The 18,407-nt window shown below is 42.4% G+C and overlaps 1 protein-coding gene across 1 annotated transcript in view; it reads left to right on the top strand.

The window, feature by feature from the left end:
• Window positions 1-18,080, top strand: part of Man2a1 (mannosidase alpha class 2A member 1) — a 168,055-nt gene extending 149,975 nt beyond the window's left edge. The window contains exons 20-22 of the mRNA XM_075951125.1: window positions 3,146-3,349; window positions 13,747-13,857; window positions 15,359-18,080. Coding sequence (XP_075807240.1) covers window positions 3,146-3,349; window positions 13,747-13,857; window positions 15,359-15,511 — 468 coding nt within the window. The 3' untranslated portion in view covers window positions 15,512-18,080. The remainder of the gene's footprint in view (window positions 1-3,145; window positions 3,350-13,746; window positions 13,858-15,358) is intronic.
• The last annotated feature ends 327 nt before the right edge of the window (window positions 18,081-18,407 follow it).

Here is an 18,407-nt window from a genome sequence, read left to right as displayed (position 1 = left end):
GGGATGAAAACAGACGATTTAAAACAAACAATTTTATAATATTTAGAATTAGTTAGGAAAAATATTAATATTTCATTTTAGATGTCAAAATTTGTGTCAGCTCTGGAGCCTTCTGGTCTTAATCACTGACAAGATAGCCTAGTTTTAAGAGCTAAAACTGCGTCGGTTTCTTCTCTCCATATTGACACTAATATACAAAACAACTGTGTTTACATCAGCAATAAAACATTTCATTTTAGACCTATAAAGCCTTCACTTAGAAGTTAAACAATTTGTTGATTCCATTCAAAACTCCCTGGATAGCAATTGATTTAAATTTAATCCAATATTTCTATAATCCTATGTTAGTTAAATTTCTTTTTTTATTTAACTATAGATTCTAGGGCTTGAATCCGTAGCTGCTTATAAATAAAAAATGAACTAGAGAAGAAACTATACATTTTAATTTGTAGTGAAATTGATCTAAAGGACACTTGTACCCCCCGGCTTAACTTCTGTAGAGTGGTTTTAGCTACAACTGTTCTCATGCTTAGAGCAGTGATGGTGAAGGAGAAGTGGCTGGTGGAGGTCCGCAGGCTCCTAGAAGCCCTGGCTGGGCTGAGAGCAGCGGGTCCTGCTTTCAGGCTGATCCAAGACCACCACGACCAAGAAGGTTTCAATTCCATGTGGTTGAATCAGCAAAAGCTGGAAACTCTTTAATGTTAAACTGTACAAAGAAGGCTAGACTCCTGCAATCCAAATCCTTCCGAAAAACAAGAAACCAAACAGTGCTTTTAGTAGCAGTGTTGGTAACTGCAGGACTGGCAGACTCACCTGTAGCTTAATCAAACCGGTGACACTTGTGTAGCAAATACGTTTTAGAAACTTGGGCTTCTCCCAAGACTTGGAATTTAGAAGATTGCCTTTATCGGGGGTTAGGAAATATGGTGGTTCACTTGTAAGCATCCTGTTGAGCCCTTGTTACTTTTACTGGCCAACACTGTTATTTGTCCATTGTGCTTTTATGAAGAAAACTAACTACATACCTCCTTTAACTCACTTGTCTTGCTGAGAACAATAGAACGGCCAGTTCTTTAATTTCTCACTAGTTGCATTTCAAACAGTTTCCTTTTATGAGATTTTGTCCAACATCTTCAACTCTGAGCCTTGTAGATTTCGTGGGAGAGCCTGTGGTGCAGCTCCTAGCTCAGACCCACAGAGCACCCTGTGGCTCAACCCTTGGATTTTACCTGCAGCTTTATCTTTCGCCTTTTCAGCTGTCTATTGCTGAGGTCTCATATGTGGAGCTCTTGATTCTGTAGATGTGGGCCAGGACCCATGAGTGGGTTTTGTAAAGCCTCCCTTCCCCGCCCCCCAGCCCCAAGAAGGGAAGCACCAGGGTCAGGGAACTGATCTGGCTTGGAGGATTGGTATACACGCTTAGCATTCTCAAGGTGGTTCATGAGTGATGTATCTCCTTTGTCACGGAGTCTAAGACTCCCCCAGTGCAGCACACAGCGAGAGGGTGTTGCTTCCTGCCCGAAAGTGGACTGAATGCCTCTTGGAGCTGACAAGGCTCTGCTTTCCTTTCTGTTGGAATCTTTCATCTTCCATTACTCAGAAATGATTTTGTCAGCAGTGCTGACCTAGATTATGAAGCCGTTTGATCCGGGAGTCCATTTAAGTGCCTTGTTGAGACTGTTCCCTTCCTAGGCATGCTATTCTACAAGCTGCATGAAATGGCTGTATTTTTGGAGAATGGTATTTTGTGTGCTTTATTTAATCTTTATTTTAAAAAAGAATGGGGAATTGATACACTTTAATACAATTCTTTCAGAACTATTTTTTTTGCCAACATTTTAATATTGCAATGTTCCTCTGATGCCATTAAGTATTTTCCTCTCCACCATCTGAATTGTAATGACATCTCCTGTTACCTGAGCTTCTGGTATAATGGGAGTCACCTTTTGCTAACACCTTTCTGTCCAGTGCTGTTCTCACACTGTGAAATCTAAGCTCCAGATCTTTATTAATCTAGTCGTTTCACACGGATAGGTAGCCAAGCCTTTGAGTCACACAAAAAGATGCAAAACCTGAAGTCATTAAAAAAGTTAAACTTGCATAAAATGTAGCTGGTGATCAAAGGACCCTTCATAAATCATTTTCTCCTCTCCATCCTTCCCATGTCTGTTTTGGCTCCTTGGGCATTATTAGCTAAGGGTCTACCTAGGCATTGAGCTTTCAATTTTTTATGTTATCTTGCTTATGTATGTCCCTAACCCCGGTAGACTTATTTGATGTTGGACATATAGAAATGCTGCCTACTAAGGATAGATGCTTCCTAGCAAAGGATGAATATTTTTAAACTGTTTGGAGTAAAGGATACTATGTAAATATATAGTACAGAATCGTTCTTGTTTTAAAATAAAATGGGATGGTGTTGGTGGTCACTTGACAAATTCAAAGGTCACAGATGATCTAAGTATGTCACCAGTGTTTTTTAATGTCCTGAAAACATCAGTTTCTTTTGGGAATTTTATGTTATTCATATATTTTTTTAAGGTAGGGACTCCTGTAGCTCAGACTGACTTCTAACTGCTATTTTCTATTTCCTAGTGCTGGGATTATAGGCATGTGCCAACACAACCAGCTGGTTTGTTTTGGTTTGGTTTTAGTTGTGTCAGTTGGTAACATTTAGGTCTCAAAGTGTTTTTTAACTATTTATGAAATTTAGTTTTAGATCCATATATGCCTTGTTATATGTGTAAAATGAACTCTTGGGAATGTGATGGGTAAAACCTGGAGAAAAAGGGTGGCAACATTCAGTGTTTAAGTGAGATATGGAGGACATTATGTTTCTTGTACTTTGAAGGTTTTGTGATAGGTTGGGAGTTTTCATAAAATGTTCTTCATTATCAAACACGTGGAAACTGCAGTATCTTCAGTGTTAACTGGACAGAGGGATGGTTAAAGCATGAGTTAGTGAATACTATTAGATCCCCTTCTGTGAGCTGGATACTCTACTTGGATTTTCTGTGACTGTCCACCTTGAAATACTCCTCAGGGTATTCCTGTGTTTTTGTATTTCAGCTTTGTCAGGCGATGAATTAATTTGGTGAGGGCGGCAAATACAAAACTTGTAAGCGCTTTCGGTTTTCCTTGATAGGAAGAAGAGAAGAAGAGTCCAGTCAGTTATCCCTCCCTCCTCAGCCACTTGACTTCGTCCTTCCTCAATCATCCCTTCCTCCCCATGGTACTAAGTGCCAAGCTCTCCTCGCCCGCTGTCGAGCTGCTGAGTGAGTTGCATCTGCTCCAGTCATCTCTACCATGTGACATCCATCTGGTTAACCTGCGCACAATACAGTCAAAGGTAAACTCCAACATGTGTGTGCACACGGTAGCTTCTTTCTCTCTCTACTTGGTTCAGAGGGTAGGGAAGGGGAAGGAAGTACAGGAAGCTTTGGATCAATTGCTCAGCGCTTGTCCTGCAGAGGACTTGAGCTCAGTTTCCAGCACCCAAGTGGAGTAGCTTACAACTGCCTGTAACTCAGCTCCAGCAGGCCAATTTGTTCTGCTGGGCTTTGGACACACACACACACACACGAGAGAGAGAGAGAGAGAGAGAGAGAGAGAGAGAGAGAGAGAGAGAGAGAGAGGGAGGGAGGGAGGGAGGGAGGGAGGGGGGGAGGGAGGGAGGGAGGGAGGGAGGAGGGAGTCTTAAATTGCACGTAGTGAGCTTCCCTGAGCCTCGTGGGATAATTACAAGGATTTCTCCTTTCACTTACTATGCTGTTCATTTGACAGTTGCTCTGGTATCGAGAACATTCCAGTGTTGATTTATTTACCTCCAGGACAGTCCTGTGTGGTGAGCAGGCTCAAGTTTGTGCCTTTTCCATACGTAGAGGCTAATGCTGGCCTCAGCTCTCCTCATTAGGGTCCAGGCCAGATGCATCGGTTCTTGTCACTGTTTCATTTACTCCTGTTTGTTAGCCAGTGTTTCTCAAAGTTTGTGAAATACTAAATGTAGTGCTTAATCATTTCTACAATGGAGGCTTTGGTTTTCATAGCTTTTGTTTGAAAACCTTGCAACTTGTGTTGAGAACCAGCTTCTAGGATGTTTGAAAAAGAGCGTGGGGAGGATTTATTAGGCATCCGATTCACCTGCTGGAGTGTTTTGGTTTAGGTTTATTTCCATATGGAAGGAGAACGGACTAGACATTTGCTGTCCTGCTTATGTAGGATGCAGCTGATTTGGCGCTGTGAGTAGGTACACAGCTGGATGTAATAAGTGATGGGGATTCTGTGGGAAATACCTCACAGGAAACGACTTCAGTGTCAAGAAAGGAAGGAGCTCAACCTAAGATGAGAGAAGGATTTAAGAATAAAGAAAGCAAACCGAGTAAAGCAAGTAAGGATGGATGTCTGCATTGTGGATGTTGAGGGATTTACAGACGTCATGCCCAGGATGAGGAACCTGTGTTGGGCTCTGCAGGAAGCTGTGTGACTTGTAAGAACGCAGACATGTGCTGCTGGCGTAACTGTATGCTGTTTGTGTGGAAACTCTTGTTTTGTCCTGTGAGGTGGGCGTGCAGAGTTTGTGTTATGCTTGCTAGGTGTTAGCTAGGCACTGTGCTGATAGCTGTCAACAAAGCAGACTGACAGCCTCAGCTCCTCAGTCCCTTCTAGTGGGAGGAGAAGAGAACGACAGAAAACCAAGAGTCAACACCGGATGCTAAATGGGGGAGGAAAGAAGCTAGAGCAGTTCAGAGACAGCGACGCAAGGGATGTGTAGAGACACCCCCATAGAGAAGATGAGAATTGGGATAGAAGCCTATAGGGGGGTCAAGAAATTAAGGTCCAATCCATATTTCTTGGGGGGGTCTTATAAGGGACAGTGAGAGAATGATCTTGGCATAATTAAGAGCAAGTATGAAAGCTATGAGAGGCACCCGTGTTCTTCCGTCCGATGCTATGTCTGCCTGTCTAGGACAGAGCCTTCTGTTGAATGAGTGAATTGTGAGGCTGTTTAACACAGCAGTTCTCAACCTGTGGGTCACGAGACCTTCAGCAAACCTCTATCTCCAAAAATATTTAAATTATGCTTCATAACAGTAGAAAACTTACAGGCATGAAATAGCAATGGAATGGTCTTGTTGCTGGGGTCAGCACAGCACGCGGCGCTGCAGTGAAGGCTCACAGCACTGGGAAGGCTGAGACCACTGCGCCAGCGTTCTGTGCGTTTCTCTCCCACCCATGAAGGCCAGCGCGGCCCATGGAAAGAGCAGCTGAGGTAACCGCTTTGAGGTAACATGTCACCAGTTCACAGGCTGAAAGGAAAAGAATAGAAGGCATCGGAGACTCTAGGGCGCAGGCTCCCCCTGCTTGCATGGATGCCGAGCTTGTTAGCAACCTGACAGTCCCAAGGCCACTGTCCCTCAGCCTCGTTTATAAGTGACCTCTCTCCTGTAACTGTGTTGTTAATAGTATGGTTTTCTCGGAGCAGCCCGATGTGCCCTGGTCACGTGGTGGAGGGTAGGGTCATAGCCTCTGTAGTCTAAGGCTGGCACTGCTTTTCAGTGGTAACTTCTTTAGAGTCTTTCTGTTGGCTGCCTTCCAGTTAGAGGAGTCTGATTACTTCCTCTTCCAGTTTGCGTTTCTGGTGCTGTCTGTGATCGAACACTCTGACCAGAGCAGTTTAAGGAAGGGAAAGATTGATTCCAGCTTACACTTTGTGATGAATCCATCACTGAGGAAGTCAGGGCGGGAACCTGGAGGCGGGAACCGTGGAAGAAGGCTGCTTGCTGGCTTATTACTAGTCTGATGTTAAGCTAATTTTCTATAACCTTGGACTACCTGCCTGGGAAATGGTGGGTACTACCACAAACCAACCTGAGAAAAACAGTTACTCGCTCTGGGGTTTCCTCTCCACTGATTCTAGGCTGTGGCTGTATGAAGTTGACAAGTAAGGCCAACCAAGCGCTACCCAAGTGAGAAATCCTACTTCCTCCCAGATTAGCTGATAGCCTTGAGCACCCAGGCTTTGTACAGACTCCACCCTGCTTACTGTCGCCACCACCTTCTTAAGGACCTTGCATTCTCTGCCTGCAGCGCAAGAGACTGCTGACTTAACTTAGTTTATGAAATGCGGCCATTTCAGATATATCTGTCTCAGGGTCAATGTGAGGAAGAAAATGGTGTTCGGGAAGGCTCTGGAAGACAGAGACTGAAAGAGGCAGTTAGTGCTGGTGACTGTGAGGAGCAGGTGGAGATTTTGAGCAGAGGGAATAGGATTTGAAAGGGGAGGACTGAAATGCCAGCGGCATTGTACCAGGCCAGCGTGTAACCAGGACTAAGGACGTGTGGCTGTTTTTATATTTTCGGATCTGCTGGTGACAGTTCCTGTGTTCACTTTGGACTCTGAACATGCGTTTTGAATAGTCATGGAGCGCAGAGGAGGTTCATTGGTCCATTTAAGCCTAGAAAGAGTTATTTTTTTGTCGCTTAACCTTTGTAAAGAGAAAAGTTAGCATTCAGTGAAGCCAGTGCGAGGATTGTCTTAACAATGCTGCCTAAAAATGTATCCATTGCAACTCCACAAGAGGCCGAAGAAGTGACAGCGTAATGCCAGAGAAGGCCAGAAAGGATTGGGTGGGTGAGTCCAGAAGCTGGATTTCAGTATTCTGAATTGGGTTCCTGGCTTTTGTGTGCTGGCAGCGTTCAGTATACAACATTGGATTCACTTCGAGATTGCAACCATCCCCACCCCCCAAGGTACTATTGATATAAATTCTTGGTTTCTAAGCAAGACCTGTGGTTTGCATTGGCAGAATGTCATTGTCAGTTAACATTTCCTAGTAGTTCCAAGGACTGCTTGGCCTGATAAAAGATACTGGACTCTTCCTCTCGATATCTACAAGTAATAGCATCATGGGGACACCTTTTCTGCCCATTTTCCATCCTTGGCCACTCAGTTTTAAATTTCAGTCTGGCCATCCTAGCTGCTGATGGGTAAAAGAGTTATGGGTTCAGAGAGCAGTAAGAGCAGCCCGGGGTGTGCTGGGAATCCAGTGAGAGCGGCCAGGGGTGTGCTGGAAGTGTCCAGTGAGAGCTGCCCAGGGTGTCCTGGAAGTGTCCAGTGAGAGCGGCCCGGGGTGTGCTGGAGGTGTGACCAAAGCGGGAAAGGCAGGTGGGGCAGGAAGGTGAGTCCGTGGTTCTGCGGCACCAGGCATCAGGTTCTCTGAATTGGGCTCACGTGTGGGAAGGGTTTTTTTTTTTTTGTTTTTTGTTTGTTTGTTTGTTTTTTGAGGCAGGGTTTCTATGTGGTTTTGGAGCCTGTCCTGGCACTGGCTCTTGTAGACCAGGCTGGTCTCAAACTCACAGAGATCCGCCTGCCTCTGCCTCCCAAGTGCTGGGATTAAAGGCGTGCGCCACCACGGCCGAAGCTTTAAAAATAGAGAGTTTCACAAATGTGCCCATCTCAGAGATATGGTTCTGTGGGTTTTGGGAGTAGAGCCTAGAGATTTAATAATAGTTTATTTAAAATAATGACTTAGAAAAGCCTTTCCTTTTAAGACTAGAAATTAGTGAGTTTCTGCCATTTGCAATTAGGGCTAGAGATCAAATCAACATACAACCACCTGATAGGTCTGATTCTGAGTCCTGTTTGTGGCCGTAGAAGGCATTTGTTATTTGATTTTTTTTTTTTTTAGAGTTACTGTTTCTTTTTCCCAAAGTCCCAAACCTGCAAGAATTATCCTGTTATTAGTAGATGAGCTTCTGTTTTTATATAGGCATGTTTACACTTACACTCTCTGTATTTGGAAGATGATTCTGTGCTGTGTTTGTAAGGAGATGGAGAGCCCTGCCACAGGGTGTACCGTAGGCTGGCTCATCCTAGCGGCTGCCTGCGAGTTTAACTGTTAGCCTCACTGCGTGCCTTGCCATCCTTGCTTCTTTGAACTGTCTTCTCTTGATCATCTCTCACGCCTTTGCTATCAAACCCTTCAGGTGAAGCTTCTCTAAAGGTTTGAAGCCTGGGTAACACAGACACCACCAAAGTATGCTCAGCAGGGAAGCCAGGTTATTGGGAAAGGGCAACTCTGTAAGGGAAAGGGAATCTTGCGGAGGCGGTGCTGAAAGATGCCTGTGTTAGTTACTTCTCATCACTGTCATAAGACACTGTGACCAAGACAGCTTATGAAAACAAAGCCTTTAACCGGGAGCTTGCTTGCAGGTTCAGAAGCTCGGTCATGATCATCATGGCAAGAAGCATAGCAGGCAGGAATGGCGCTGAGAGCTGCTTACATGTTACGGCAACCACAAGATGTAGAAAAGGAGGCTAACTGGGAAGGGTGTGGACATTTAAAATCTCAGAGCTCACCCCCAGGGAGACACCTCCCCCAACAGGGCCACGCCTCCTAATCCTTCCCAAATAGTTCCACCAAATGAGGAACAAGCATTTAAATATAGGAGCCAGTGGGGTCCATTCTCATTCAGATCACTACAGCTCTCATGGGTAAACAGACCTTGAGTCAAGAGTTCTGAAGACTGGACCTGCAGATTAACCTGGGAACAGAGAGAGAGCCAGAAGGATAGTTAGCCCAGCATTCCTTTGAAATGGTGCCATTCAGCTTCGACGCTTTGAAAAATAATGTGAAGCCCAGATTTTGTCAACTTACTCCGTTGTTATTTATGTTTTGACATTTTCATTCAATTTGCACATATTACTCTATGTTCTCTGTGTGAATTTTTTTATTTGTGGTTAACTATGTTCTTGCAAGAAGTTAACCAATCATTTCAAAACCAGTGCTACTTTTAATGTGAAACTTTCTGTCTTCACTTGTTTATACTACCCCCCCCCCATAAATGGCACTTTGAGGTTTTGTTTTTCCTTTTTTATAAGAATTGATTGGTGCTTTATTGATCTCCCTAGCCTCTGAAAAGGTGAGAATTGAGGGGGCGGAATGTCCTTTGTTGTACACGTCTAAGAACAACTGCTCACCTTCCCTTAATATCTGTTATCTTATCTTGTTGATCAAAACCAAGGACTGTTATTGGGCATTTTAATGCATGTCCTGAAAAAATGAATTTTTACCAGTTACTTTCTGCCTCGGAACTTGCAGTGAGGTATGGGATTTTTCTAAGGTTTCTCATAGCCAGAATTCAATGAAGATGAATGTGGTATGAGTTACTAAATATGTTTCTAAAAGTCTAAATTTTTGAAGAGTCTGCGCAGTTTACAAGAATTTCCCTACATGGTATTTAGGGTACTTAGCTGTGCCTTAGTATGTAAATGCCTTTGATGCCCTGTGAGGAGGCAGTGTGCCCCTTGCTGTTTTTGGAGACTCTGGTCAGTCAGGACTCATAACGTGCTTCCTCTTAGCATAGAAATAAGAAGAGAGGGCCGGGCGGTGGTGGCGCACGCCTTTAATCCCAGCACTCGGGAGGCAGAGGCAGGCGGATCTCTGTGAGTTCGAGGCCAGCCTGGTCTACAAGAGCTAGTTCCAGGACAGGAGCCAAAAGCTACGGAGAAACCCTATCTCGAAAAATCAAAAAAAAAAAAAAAAAAAGAAAGAAAGAAAGAAAGAAAGAAAAGAAATAAGAAGAGAGAGACAGTGCCGGAAATGCTGAAGACTGCCCTTTCTTATCTTCCCTTATGGAGGTGTAGTAGTCATTGAATTAGGTCCTAGGGGTGCTGAAGCAGGGTCATGAGTCATCCTTGCTCTAGACTATGACAGAGGATGCTTTGTGGCGGGCCTTTTCCTGCGTGTACGAACTTGCTGATATTATATTATTTCATTACGTTTGTCATGGTTATTGTGCATACAGTGAGCTCATCAGTGAAGAGCATTGTACGTGTTGTCTGACATACTGCCTGTATTCAACATGATAGCAATCACTGTCATGGTCACAGCGGTTGGCCCCATCAGAGGGGCTCTCGGGAATCTAACCCAGCTCCCCACATTTACTGAAACTTAATGATTATTCCAAACCTCATGACTGGTTTGTAGACTCAGACCTTGCTTGGATCCAGCGTTCTCTAATCCCGGCCTTGTCTGAGGGGCTCATTCTTCAGACCAGTTCATCTTTCCCCACACTGCATCTGGTCACAGGAATAGCCTCACAGCCTAGCTCCCTGGAAGTGACTTTTGTAATGGATTTTTGACTGATTCACCCTCAGATATGACATGGCCTAGTTCACAGAGACAGTTGCCAAACAGCACTTGGTACAGTTTTTATAAGGTTTACATTTTCCCCCATACCCCTCTTCTTCTCTGATATTAATAGCATGCTAGTGAGTTTTTTTCATTTCGGCATCTCTAGAACACGTATTGTACCTGCTTGAATGTATGAAAGTTTTCTTGAGTGCATATTCAGGTTAAATTCAGTTTTTTGAAGTCCCTTCTCCTCAGCACAGGGACAGGGTTGATTTGTCACAATGCTGGAAGTCACTGATGTCTGCAGCTGAGGGTTTAGTTGGGGCAGTCAATTGCCAGTGTTTACACATGTCCCCTTTTGAGTGGCTGGTTCCAAGAGGGAGCTCAGATCTACCCAAACAAAGCAAAATAAAATTAAAAGTTTACAAAAACACCATTGAGTTGGCCATACTCCTGGGCATGGGCCTTCCCTAAGGCATGGTAATGTACCCAGTGAGACTCCATTGGAGAAAACCGATTTCTCCTTTGTAAGGGGTGTCAGCTGCAGACAGCTTCAGGGTTAGGGGTGGAGCTCATGTCAGGTTCCCACCTCAGCACTGGAACCCCATCTGCCTTGAACCTGTGCAGGCCCTATGCATGCTGCCATGGTCTCTGAGGTCAGAGGGGTGTCAGTCCTGTTGTGTCTGGAAGATGCTCTTTCCTTGGAGTCCTCCATCCCGTCTGGCTCTTACAGGCTTCCTTCCTCCCGTCTGCAGAGATTTGATGGAGGCATCCCACTCAGGACTGAGGTTTCTAAGTCTCTCACTCTGAACATTGTCTAGTTGTGCGTGTCTGAGTTTGTCCCATCTACTGAAGAGGAAGCTTCTCGATGATGGCTGAGTGAGACACTGATCTAGGAATATAGTAGGATGTCATTAGAAGTCATTTTAATGCTACACTCCTTTAGCAAAACAATAGTTTTATGAATTTATGAATAGGAATTTAAATAAAGTTTGTTTCTTCGTGCTCCATGAGATATATAAGTATTGTCTTCAGCAATAGGACTTTACCTTTAGTTTGTGGGTATAATCAATAACCTTGTCAATAGCCCATGATGTTTGTTGTTTTCCATGGGGCCATTTGACCAAAGAGTCAACTAGATATAACCCATTCCTGGCACTGGAAGTTTCACTTGATGGTGAAAGATGTCTAATAGGGGCATTCTCCTTGTTATTTGGTTATTCCATTTCTTTCGTGTGTGTGTGTGTGTGTGTGTGTGTGTGTGTGTGTGTGTGTGTGTGATCTTCTACAGTACTTGGCTAAGTGGCTTTTTATGAATGCTCCAGAGAGTTAAAAATGCCACATATTTTAAGTTAATCGTGACAAGTGCTTGTAGAAGAGTTTAATTAAGAAGGCATATAATCTGTAAATAAACATATAGACTGTTTGGGGCTTTGATATATATAGCTATAGATATATAATTGGACAGTTCTCTTATTCTTTAACTACAAAGTTTTAATGTCAGTGGGGAAATTTATGAATATAAATTTAATTTGTATTGATTTGTAATTTTTATAAAGTAATCACCTATTTTAACTAGATGAATTTCTTTAAAAACCCAAATAGCTAACATGCCAAGGGCTTCCTATATCAAACATTGGAGCATATCTTTTCTAGGTCATTTCATTTTATTTCTGTTTTTTAGAAAAGGGAAAACCTGGTTGTACTAAATGCCACAGCACAGAGTGGCTGACCAAGTCCTGACTAGGTTCTGAGCCACTGATCTTTGGGTTCCTCTGCTAGCACATCCTGTCCCTTTGAGGCTCTGTGAGACCACAATAGAATTCCTGCTGGAGTCATCCACAGGACCAATTCGTGCAGCAAGTAGGCAAACATTGGTTCTATTTTATAGACGAGTTGATACTTAAAATAAATTGCTGTTCCCAGGTGTCACAGTTAGTACAGAATCGCGTTCTCTTTGTTATTTTTATGATGCTCTGTGTATAATTAGTGAAGGGTTTTCTATGTGCTATTTTTATGCTCTGAAATATGTATCAGGACACGACATTTTGTTGAAGTTTTATTAGACATCTTCATCGTCTGTAGATTTAAAGTTGTTGTGTATATTATGGTCCCCTGATGATTCAGAATTCTTTAAACCTTTTTCTCTCCCTTCAGACAAAATCTTACAATACCACTGAAAATAATGCCAGTGCAGAGTGTCATAGCATGCTATTCCAGGGCAGACCCCGAGGGAAGGGCAGTTACTCCGGCCCCTTAGCATCAAATTACTTGGAGTGTTTCTGGTGATTATTCAGAATAGATATCCCTGTATCGCCTGAAGCAAGCTTGGCCTCTGGTGATGATGACCATGAGCTTGACCATGTCATATCTCTGGCTAGAGAAGAGAGAAGTAAATTGTGTCTGTCTCAGAACTGACAACAGATAGCTCTCCTTTGACTAGCTTACATGACATAAAAGTTCCAAAGATTTTTAATTCATTTCACTTATCCTCACAAACCCCTGTACACAGTTTTTTTTTTTGTTTGCATGTGTTTGAATGTATATGTGAGCACGTGGGGGCTGCAGTACACATGTGGACGTTAGAAGAAGCTTCCCGATGTTGGTTCTTGCCTTTTCTGCCTTGTTTGAGGCAGGGTACCTTTGCTTGCTGGGTAAGCTAGGGTAACTGGCCTTTGAACACTGAGAGATGCCATCTCCATCTCTCATATTCAGGTAGGAACTGCCAACGGTGGAGATGCTCGCATTTTACTTCTGCCTTTTATGTAGGTTCTGGGGATTTGAACTAAGATCATCCAGCTTGCTCACCGGATGCTTTATCCCACTGAGTCATCTCAGGCCCCATCCTTACACTTTAGAAAAAATATCTATATCAAATATCTCAATATCTAGTCATACATAGTATCACTATTTAGGTGGATGTAAAAGAATTTATTTCAATTAACAAGCAAATACAAAAACATATAATAAATATTTGTAAATATTTATTTATAAATAAGTAAATGAAATGTATGTTTCTCGTCATCATTGACTGGTCATGTTTGATGTTGTTCTCTTTGCTCCAGGATGATTCCTGTGGTGTGAACTTAAAATGATATATCAAGTTAATAATATATGTGGGCTGGCATAGCATAACTAATTCAATTTAAATGTCTCTTCTATAAAAATAATGAACCAACACATTAAAGATTGGAAATGTTAGTGCACCTCGCAGAAAGTGGTATTTAATAGAAAAGAGCCTTCCCACGTTCGGGCTGATGTTACATCATCACTTGACCAAACTGAGACTAAGTTTATGTATGTTTTATTCAGTAGATGTGTATGTAAAAAACTAAATTATTTTATTTGAGGATACTTTTAGTAAATCAGTACTAACATGAGGGCAAAAAGAAATCTGTCCCTTTAGGGATCATGGGGGAAACGAAGGCAGGAAGCTACTTATCCAAGACCTTAGAGGTAAACTTTAGTGGGGATAGAAATCGATGGGCCCAGCCAGTGTGGAACCTTAGAAGAGAGGAACGTATGTGCAGACATCCAGCAGTATCACGTGACATGCTGTAAAGACTCACATTAATGCTTGTGTGACCGATATCGGTGTTCTCATTTTCAGACGGGCAAAGACTATTCAGATGAGGCAGCCTTGATCCTCCACAGAAAAGGGTTCGATTGCCAATTCTCCAGTAGAGGCACGGGGCTCTCCTGTTCTACTACTCAGGGAAAGGTAAGTTAAGAATGTCGCTTGCTAGTCAGACGGTGTGCTGTGAAATCCTCTCTTTGCAGACAGTGTGATATGACCCTTCATTGCCCAAAAATCACTTGTTCCTTCTTGACTGCAAGCCGCCTGCAGTTTCTTCAGAAACACTCATTCCACCTAAAATTCTGTTCTTCTCAGCGTCCAAATACATGGCTGGAATCTACATTTTGGAAGCTAATGTTCATATCATCCCTTTGGTCTTCCATTTTGAGACTACAAAGTACCTTACATCTCCTTTCCCCCATGTTCAACTTATCCAGGCTCCCCGCGCTCACGTACAACGTAGTTTAGCCATGGCAGGTAGACTCCACCTTCCACAAAGGCAGGAACAGATTTTAACATAACCGATGATTGGCATAGTGATAAGGCTATAACATAAACAGCAGGACCATGGTCAGTGAATCATTGAGCACAACGCAGAGGCAGCTGTGCTGCGCTCAAGTCAGTTGATTAATCTGGAGAAGTAGATGTATGTCTGGGTCTCCTGATTGATCCAGATTTGTGTCTGAGTCATCACTGCAGATCAGATGGCTCATGAGGCTGCATCCCGCTGGCTGCTTGCCTGTTCTTGATTTTTCTCCTTAAGTTGGTCTTCTGGCGGTTCATCAGCTTCTCCTTGGAAGGATGAACATCCAGTCGCTTGCCTCTGAGTGAGCTGTGACTCACAGAGCAGCTGCCTGGGCCCTGCATATAGCCTGGCCTGCCCAGCCAGCAGCCTGGCAGAGCCAGCTCTCTGTCAGAACTCCATGGGCACACCGCAGACAGACTCAAGCAGTTTTCCCCAATGCCGAGCGTTAGCACTCATTCTGAGAAGAATGTTTGCTTGGATGACTGTCTTCGTCCCACTCTTCGTGTGTTTGTGTGTGTGTGTGTGTGTTTTCCAGTGTGTTTCCACTCTATTAGGAATGATCTAAATATGTGTAATGAACCTTCTAGTGATAGGGTATTTAATCTTAAGAGGGATAATAGAGATATATTATTCCGAGACACTTTAGGATGACCTGGCAAGGTGAAGAATATGCATTTTCCCAATGTCCCTGTAGATTAAGGTCAGTAATATGCTGAGCCATTGCTATGTCTCATTTTTCAATTCTTTTGGAAACGGGGGGGAAGGGATTGGTTTAGAATTACCATTATTAGGGATAAATATTGACCAAAAGAGTTTGATTTTAAAGTCCTCAGGGACCATAGGGACTTGTTGGCTCTTAGATGTTCTCTCTTATATTGAAAATGTTCACATATAATACTAAAAGAAATGCAAGGGAACAGCCCATAGCCACATGTCTCTCCAGGGAATAGATAGTTCATGTGTTCAGGAATGTCCTTCCTCCTTCATTATATATTCCTTCCTGTGCTTTCCTTAAATTGATTTTATAGATGTGCTACTAGTCTTTGCTCAGCGCTGATCTGAATATGTAAATCTCAGGGTTGATCTGAATATGCAAATCTTGTCACTTGCTTTTTTTAGATGTCAGTCCCAAAACTTTTCAACAAGTTTGCTGTGGAAAGTCTCACCCCTTCGTCACTGTCCTTGATGCACTCGCCCCCAGATGCCCAGAATATAAGTGACATCACCCTGAGTCCCATGGAAATCAGCACATTCCGAATCCGCCTGAGGTGAAACTGACTGCCGGATTTGAGTGGAGAAACTCGGCTTTGTAACCTTCCTTGGTTTCTACGTGCAATAACTAAGCACATTACTTTAGCTTCTGGCTACTGTGAGAACATGAATTCTGTGATTTATTTTTTTTTTAAAGAACCAGTCTAGTAAGAAAAGAAGAAAAAGCCATGATTTCAAAAAGGTTTCTTTTTCTAAGTTTGTCCACAAACTGCCGCCGTCAGTGTGAACTGGTGTTACAAAAATGAAGACTTACAGGAAGACAACCCCTCAACAGACTGTATCTCAGGTTAAATGCTAGCTAAGTATGTTTGCGTTGAGGGTTGTATAGAGATTCTTAAAAATATCCACATTTCAAATCATTAGTTTTATAAAAAAATAAAATAAAATAAAATACCCATTTGAAAATGGAAAGAAAAAAAAAAACAAAAGTTGGTGGGTAATAGTTTAATGGCCAAAATAGTTGTAATCATCGATCATTGCTACAAATTTAAATATTTGTGTGCTTAAAAACATGTGGAAAAGTGCAGTCCCTCAACCCTTCCGCTAAATGTAGTTCATTTCCATACTCTTTCCCAGCGGACCTCTTGGCTGCCCTTTCCTTACCCCTACACTTAAAACAATAGCTGATTTTTTAGGCATTCACCAGTAGAAACAGAGGCATATTTTCATTACTTGACAATGTGGGATCGGTGCAATTTATTCCATTGTCACAGAAACAGAAGAAGCAATTCCATTTTAGGTACCACAAGGTGTCTTTTTACACAGCTCATTTGAATACAGGTGTTCCAAGGCGGGGTTTTCTATTTTTAAATTACCATATCAAAAATAAATGTGCCTTATTTTTTTATAAGTCTTGTTAAATCTTTTGGTGTCCATATTACTGTTTGGGAAGGGGAGGGGTGTTGGGAGGCCGGGGCAGGGGGGTGGGTACTTTCTATGACACATAAATTATGTAATTTTTCGCTTGATAATGCTGGCCACGTTCTGATCTATTTCATTAAATTTGTGGTGGTATTACTCGAAACATTTTGACTATTTGAATGTACTGAGATGTCAGAAAACAAAACAAGGAAGAAAAATATTGTTAATTAAAACATGCTGCTGCCAAGGAAACTGCAACTTGAAGCGAGGATTTCGTAACCCACGAGATCCAAATCCTGTTTGCATTTCACAGTAGTTAACCATCTTAAAAAGAGAACGCTTTAAAATAGACTGTTTTCAAGTCCACTGGGCGTAGCTCATCTTGATGTATCTTACTAAAGAGGACGTTCCAGACTTGTGTGTGTGGTGAACTCCGTGTGTCATTCTCGCCCATGCGCCATCACACGACGTTTAAGTTAATTTGAGGTCATCGTTTCTTTAATGTAACAATTATATTTGATGTCAGCAAAGAAAGAATTCTCTGGCTGTGTACACTTCTGAAAAGTTCTCTTCAGTGTCTTAACCTGGTTTAGTATTATCTGATGTAAACTTCCGTTTACCTCCTGTCATTCCAATCCCCTTACGGAGACAGTCATTTCTGCCTCGCCATTTATTCTGATAGTGTCTCGATTTTGACTCGAAGACGCAGCTCCTACGTTCACCGTTCTGTTCTGCTCATAAATTCCTCTGCCTATATTCATTAAGGGAACAATACCAGAGTTGACAACCATACTGTAAGGGTGTAATTCCATGCAATAAGCATGCGCTGCGCATTCCCTTCCTCACTTGTTGGGGAATAAGCAACTAAAATACAAGAAAATGGCTTTCTTCTGTAAACCTCTACAGACACTGGCTAGGATAGCCGGGAGCAGATCCCAGGAATAGCACGAGCATTCTTGGCGTGTCTTAAGGGTGTCCCTTCCTGTGGCTGTTCACTGTGTTCTGTGGTTAAGTGGTTAATCACCATGGAAGTCCTGATGAGACGAAATGAAAGCTGATGCAATAAAAATGGATCTGCCCTGTGTTGGTCGGGGTCTCACTCAGTGTGCACTGTTCCCACCAGCTGTTGACTCACAGGTGAAGCAGAAATCCTCTCGAGCCAGCAAATTTCTGCTTTTTAGAGTTATATTCAGACTACAACATCAGGGAAATAAAGAAGAGGGGTTTTTTTTGCTTTGGGTTATGGTCAAGATCTAACTAAATAATTGAGTTTCTCTGGCACCCATGAACAGCCAGCTACATTTCAGTCATGACCTCAGTGGTCTGTCTGGTTAGATTTTATTACACGTATCGTCACAGATGTTCAGTGGACCAAGTCATTACTTCACTGCTCTCTCCCCACTTCTTGAAATTTTAATTTTGTTTATTGGGTGCATTGTTCAAATATCAGCATTCTTGTTTTCTGGAAGTATTGGTTTAAGTAAAAACGCTGTAAGATGTTATAAAACGTTGTAATTCTCTCCCCGTGTCTGTACTTGTGATGAAAATGTTTTCCCAGTCCTTTGTCTAGCAGGAAATGTTTACTTTCATTTTGATTATTTTGCTCATTGAAATCAACAGGTTTTGATATTTTTCTCTTGGAAGATTTTTATAACTTTTTGGGAATATGTAATATAAGATCTCTAATAAAATATAATCTTATCCTGTGCACTGTCTTCTAGAGGAGTTTTTAATCCTGTTTGTAAATAGATCTATTAACAAAAAAAAAATAGAAGACTGGGAAGCTTTTCTTTGTTCCTTCATGAAGGAACCATCATTCTTCAGCCCAGCTCTAGTTAGAAGAGGGATTCTGTGAGCAGGTGGCAGATGAATACTAGTACATACCATGTCATATTTGGAGTATCTTTGGATTGGAGTCTGAAGACCTTTCCAGCTGTTGGATCCATGGGTCCATCTTTAGCAAGCTACTTGATAGGAAAGCTTTGGTTAGGTTCTATATTTGGATCTATATATAGGACAGAACAGGAAATGGAGG

Source organism: Microtus pennsylvanicus, chromosome 17 (genome assembly GCF_037038515.1).
Source record: "Microtus pennsylvanicus isolate mMicPen1 chromosome 17, mMicPen1.hap1, whole genome shotgun sequence".
Taxonomy (NCBI): Eukaryota; Metazoa; Chordata; class Mammalia; order Rodentia; family Cricetidae; genus Microtus; species Microtus pennsylvanicus.
This window is presented reverse-complemented; position numbering and strand designations above follow the sequence as displayed.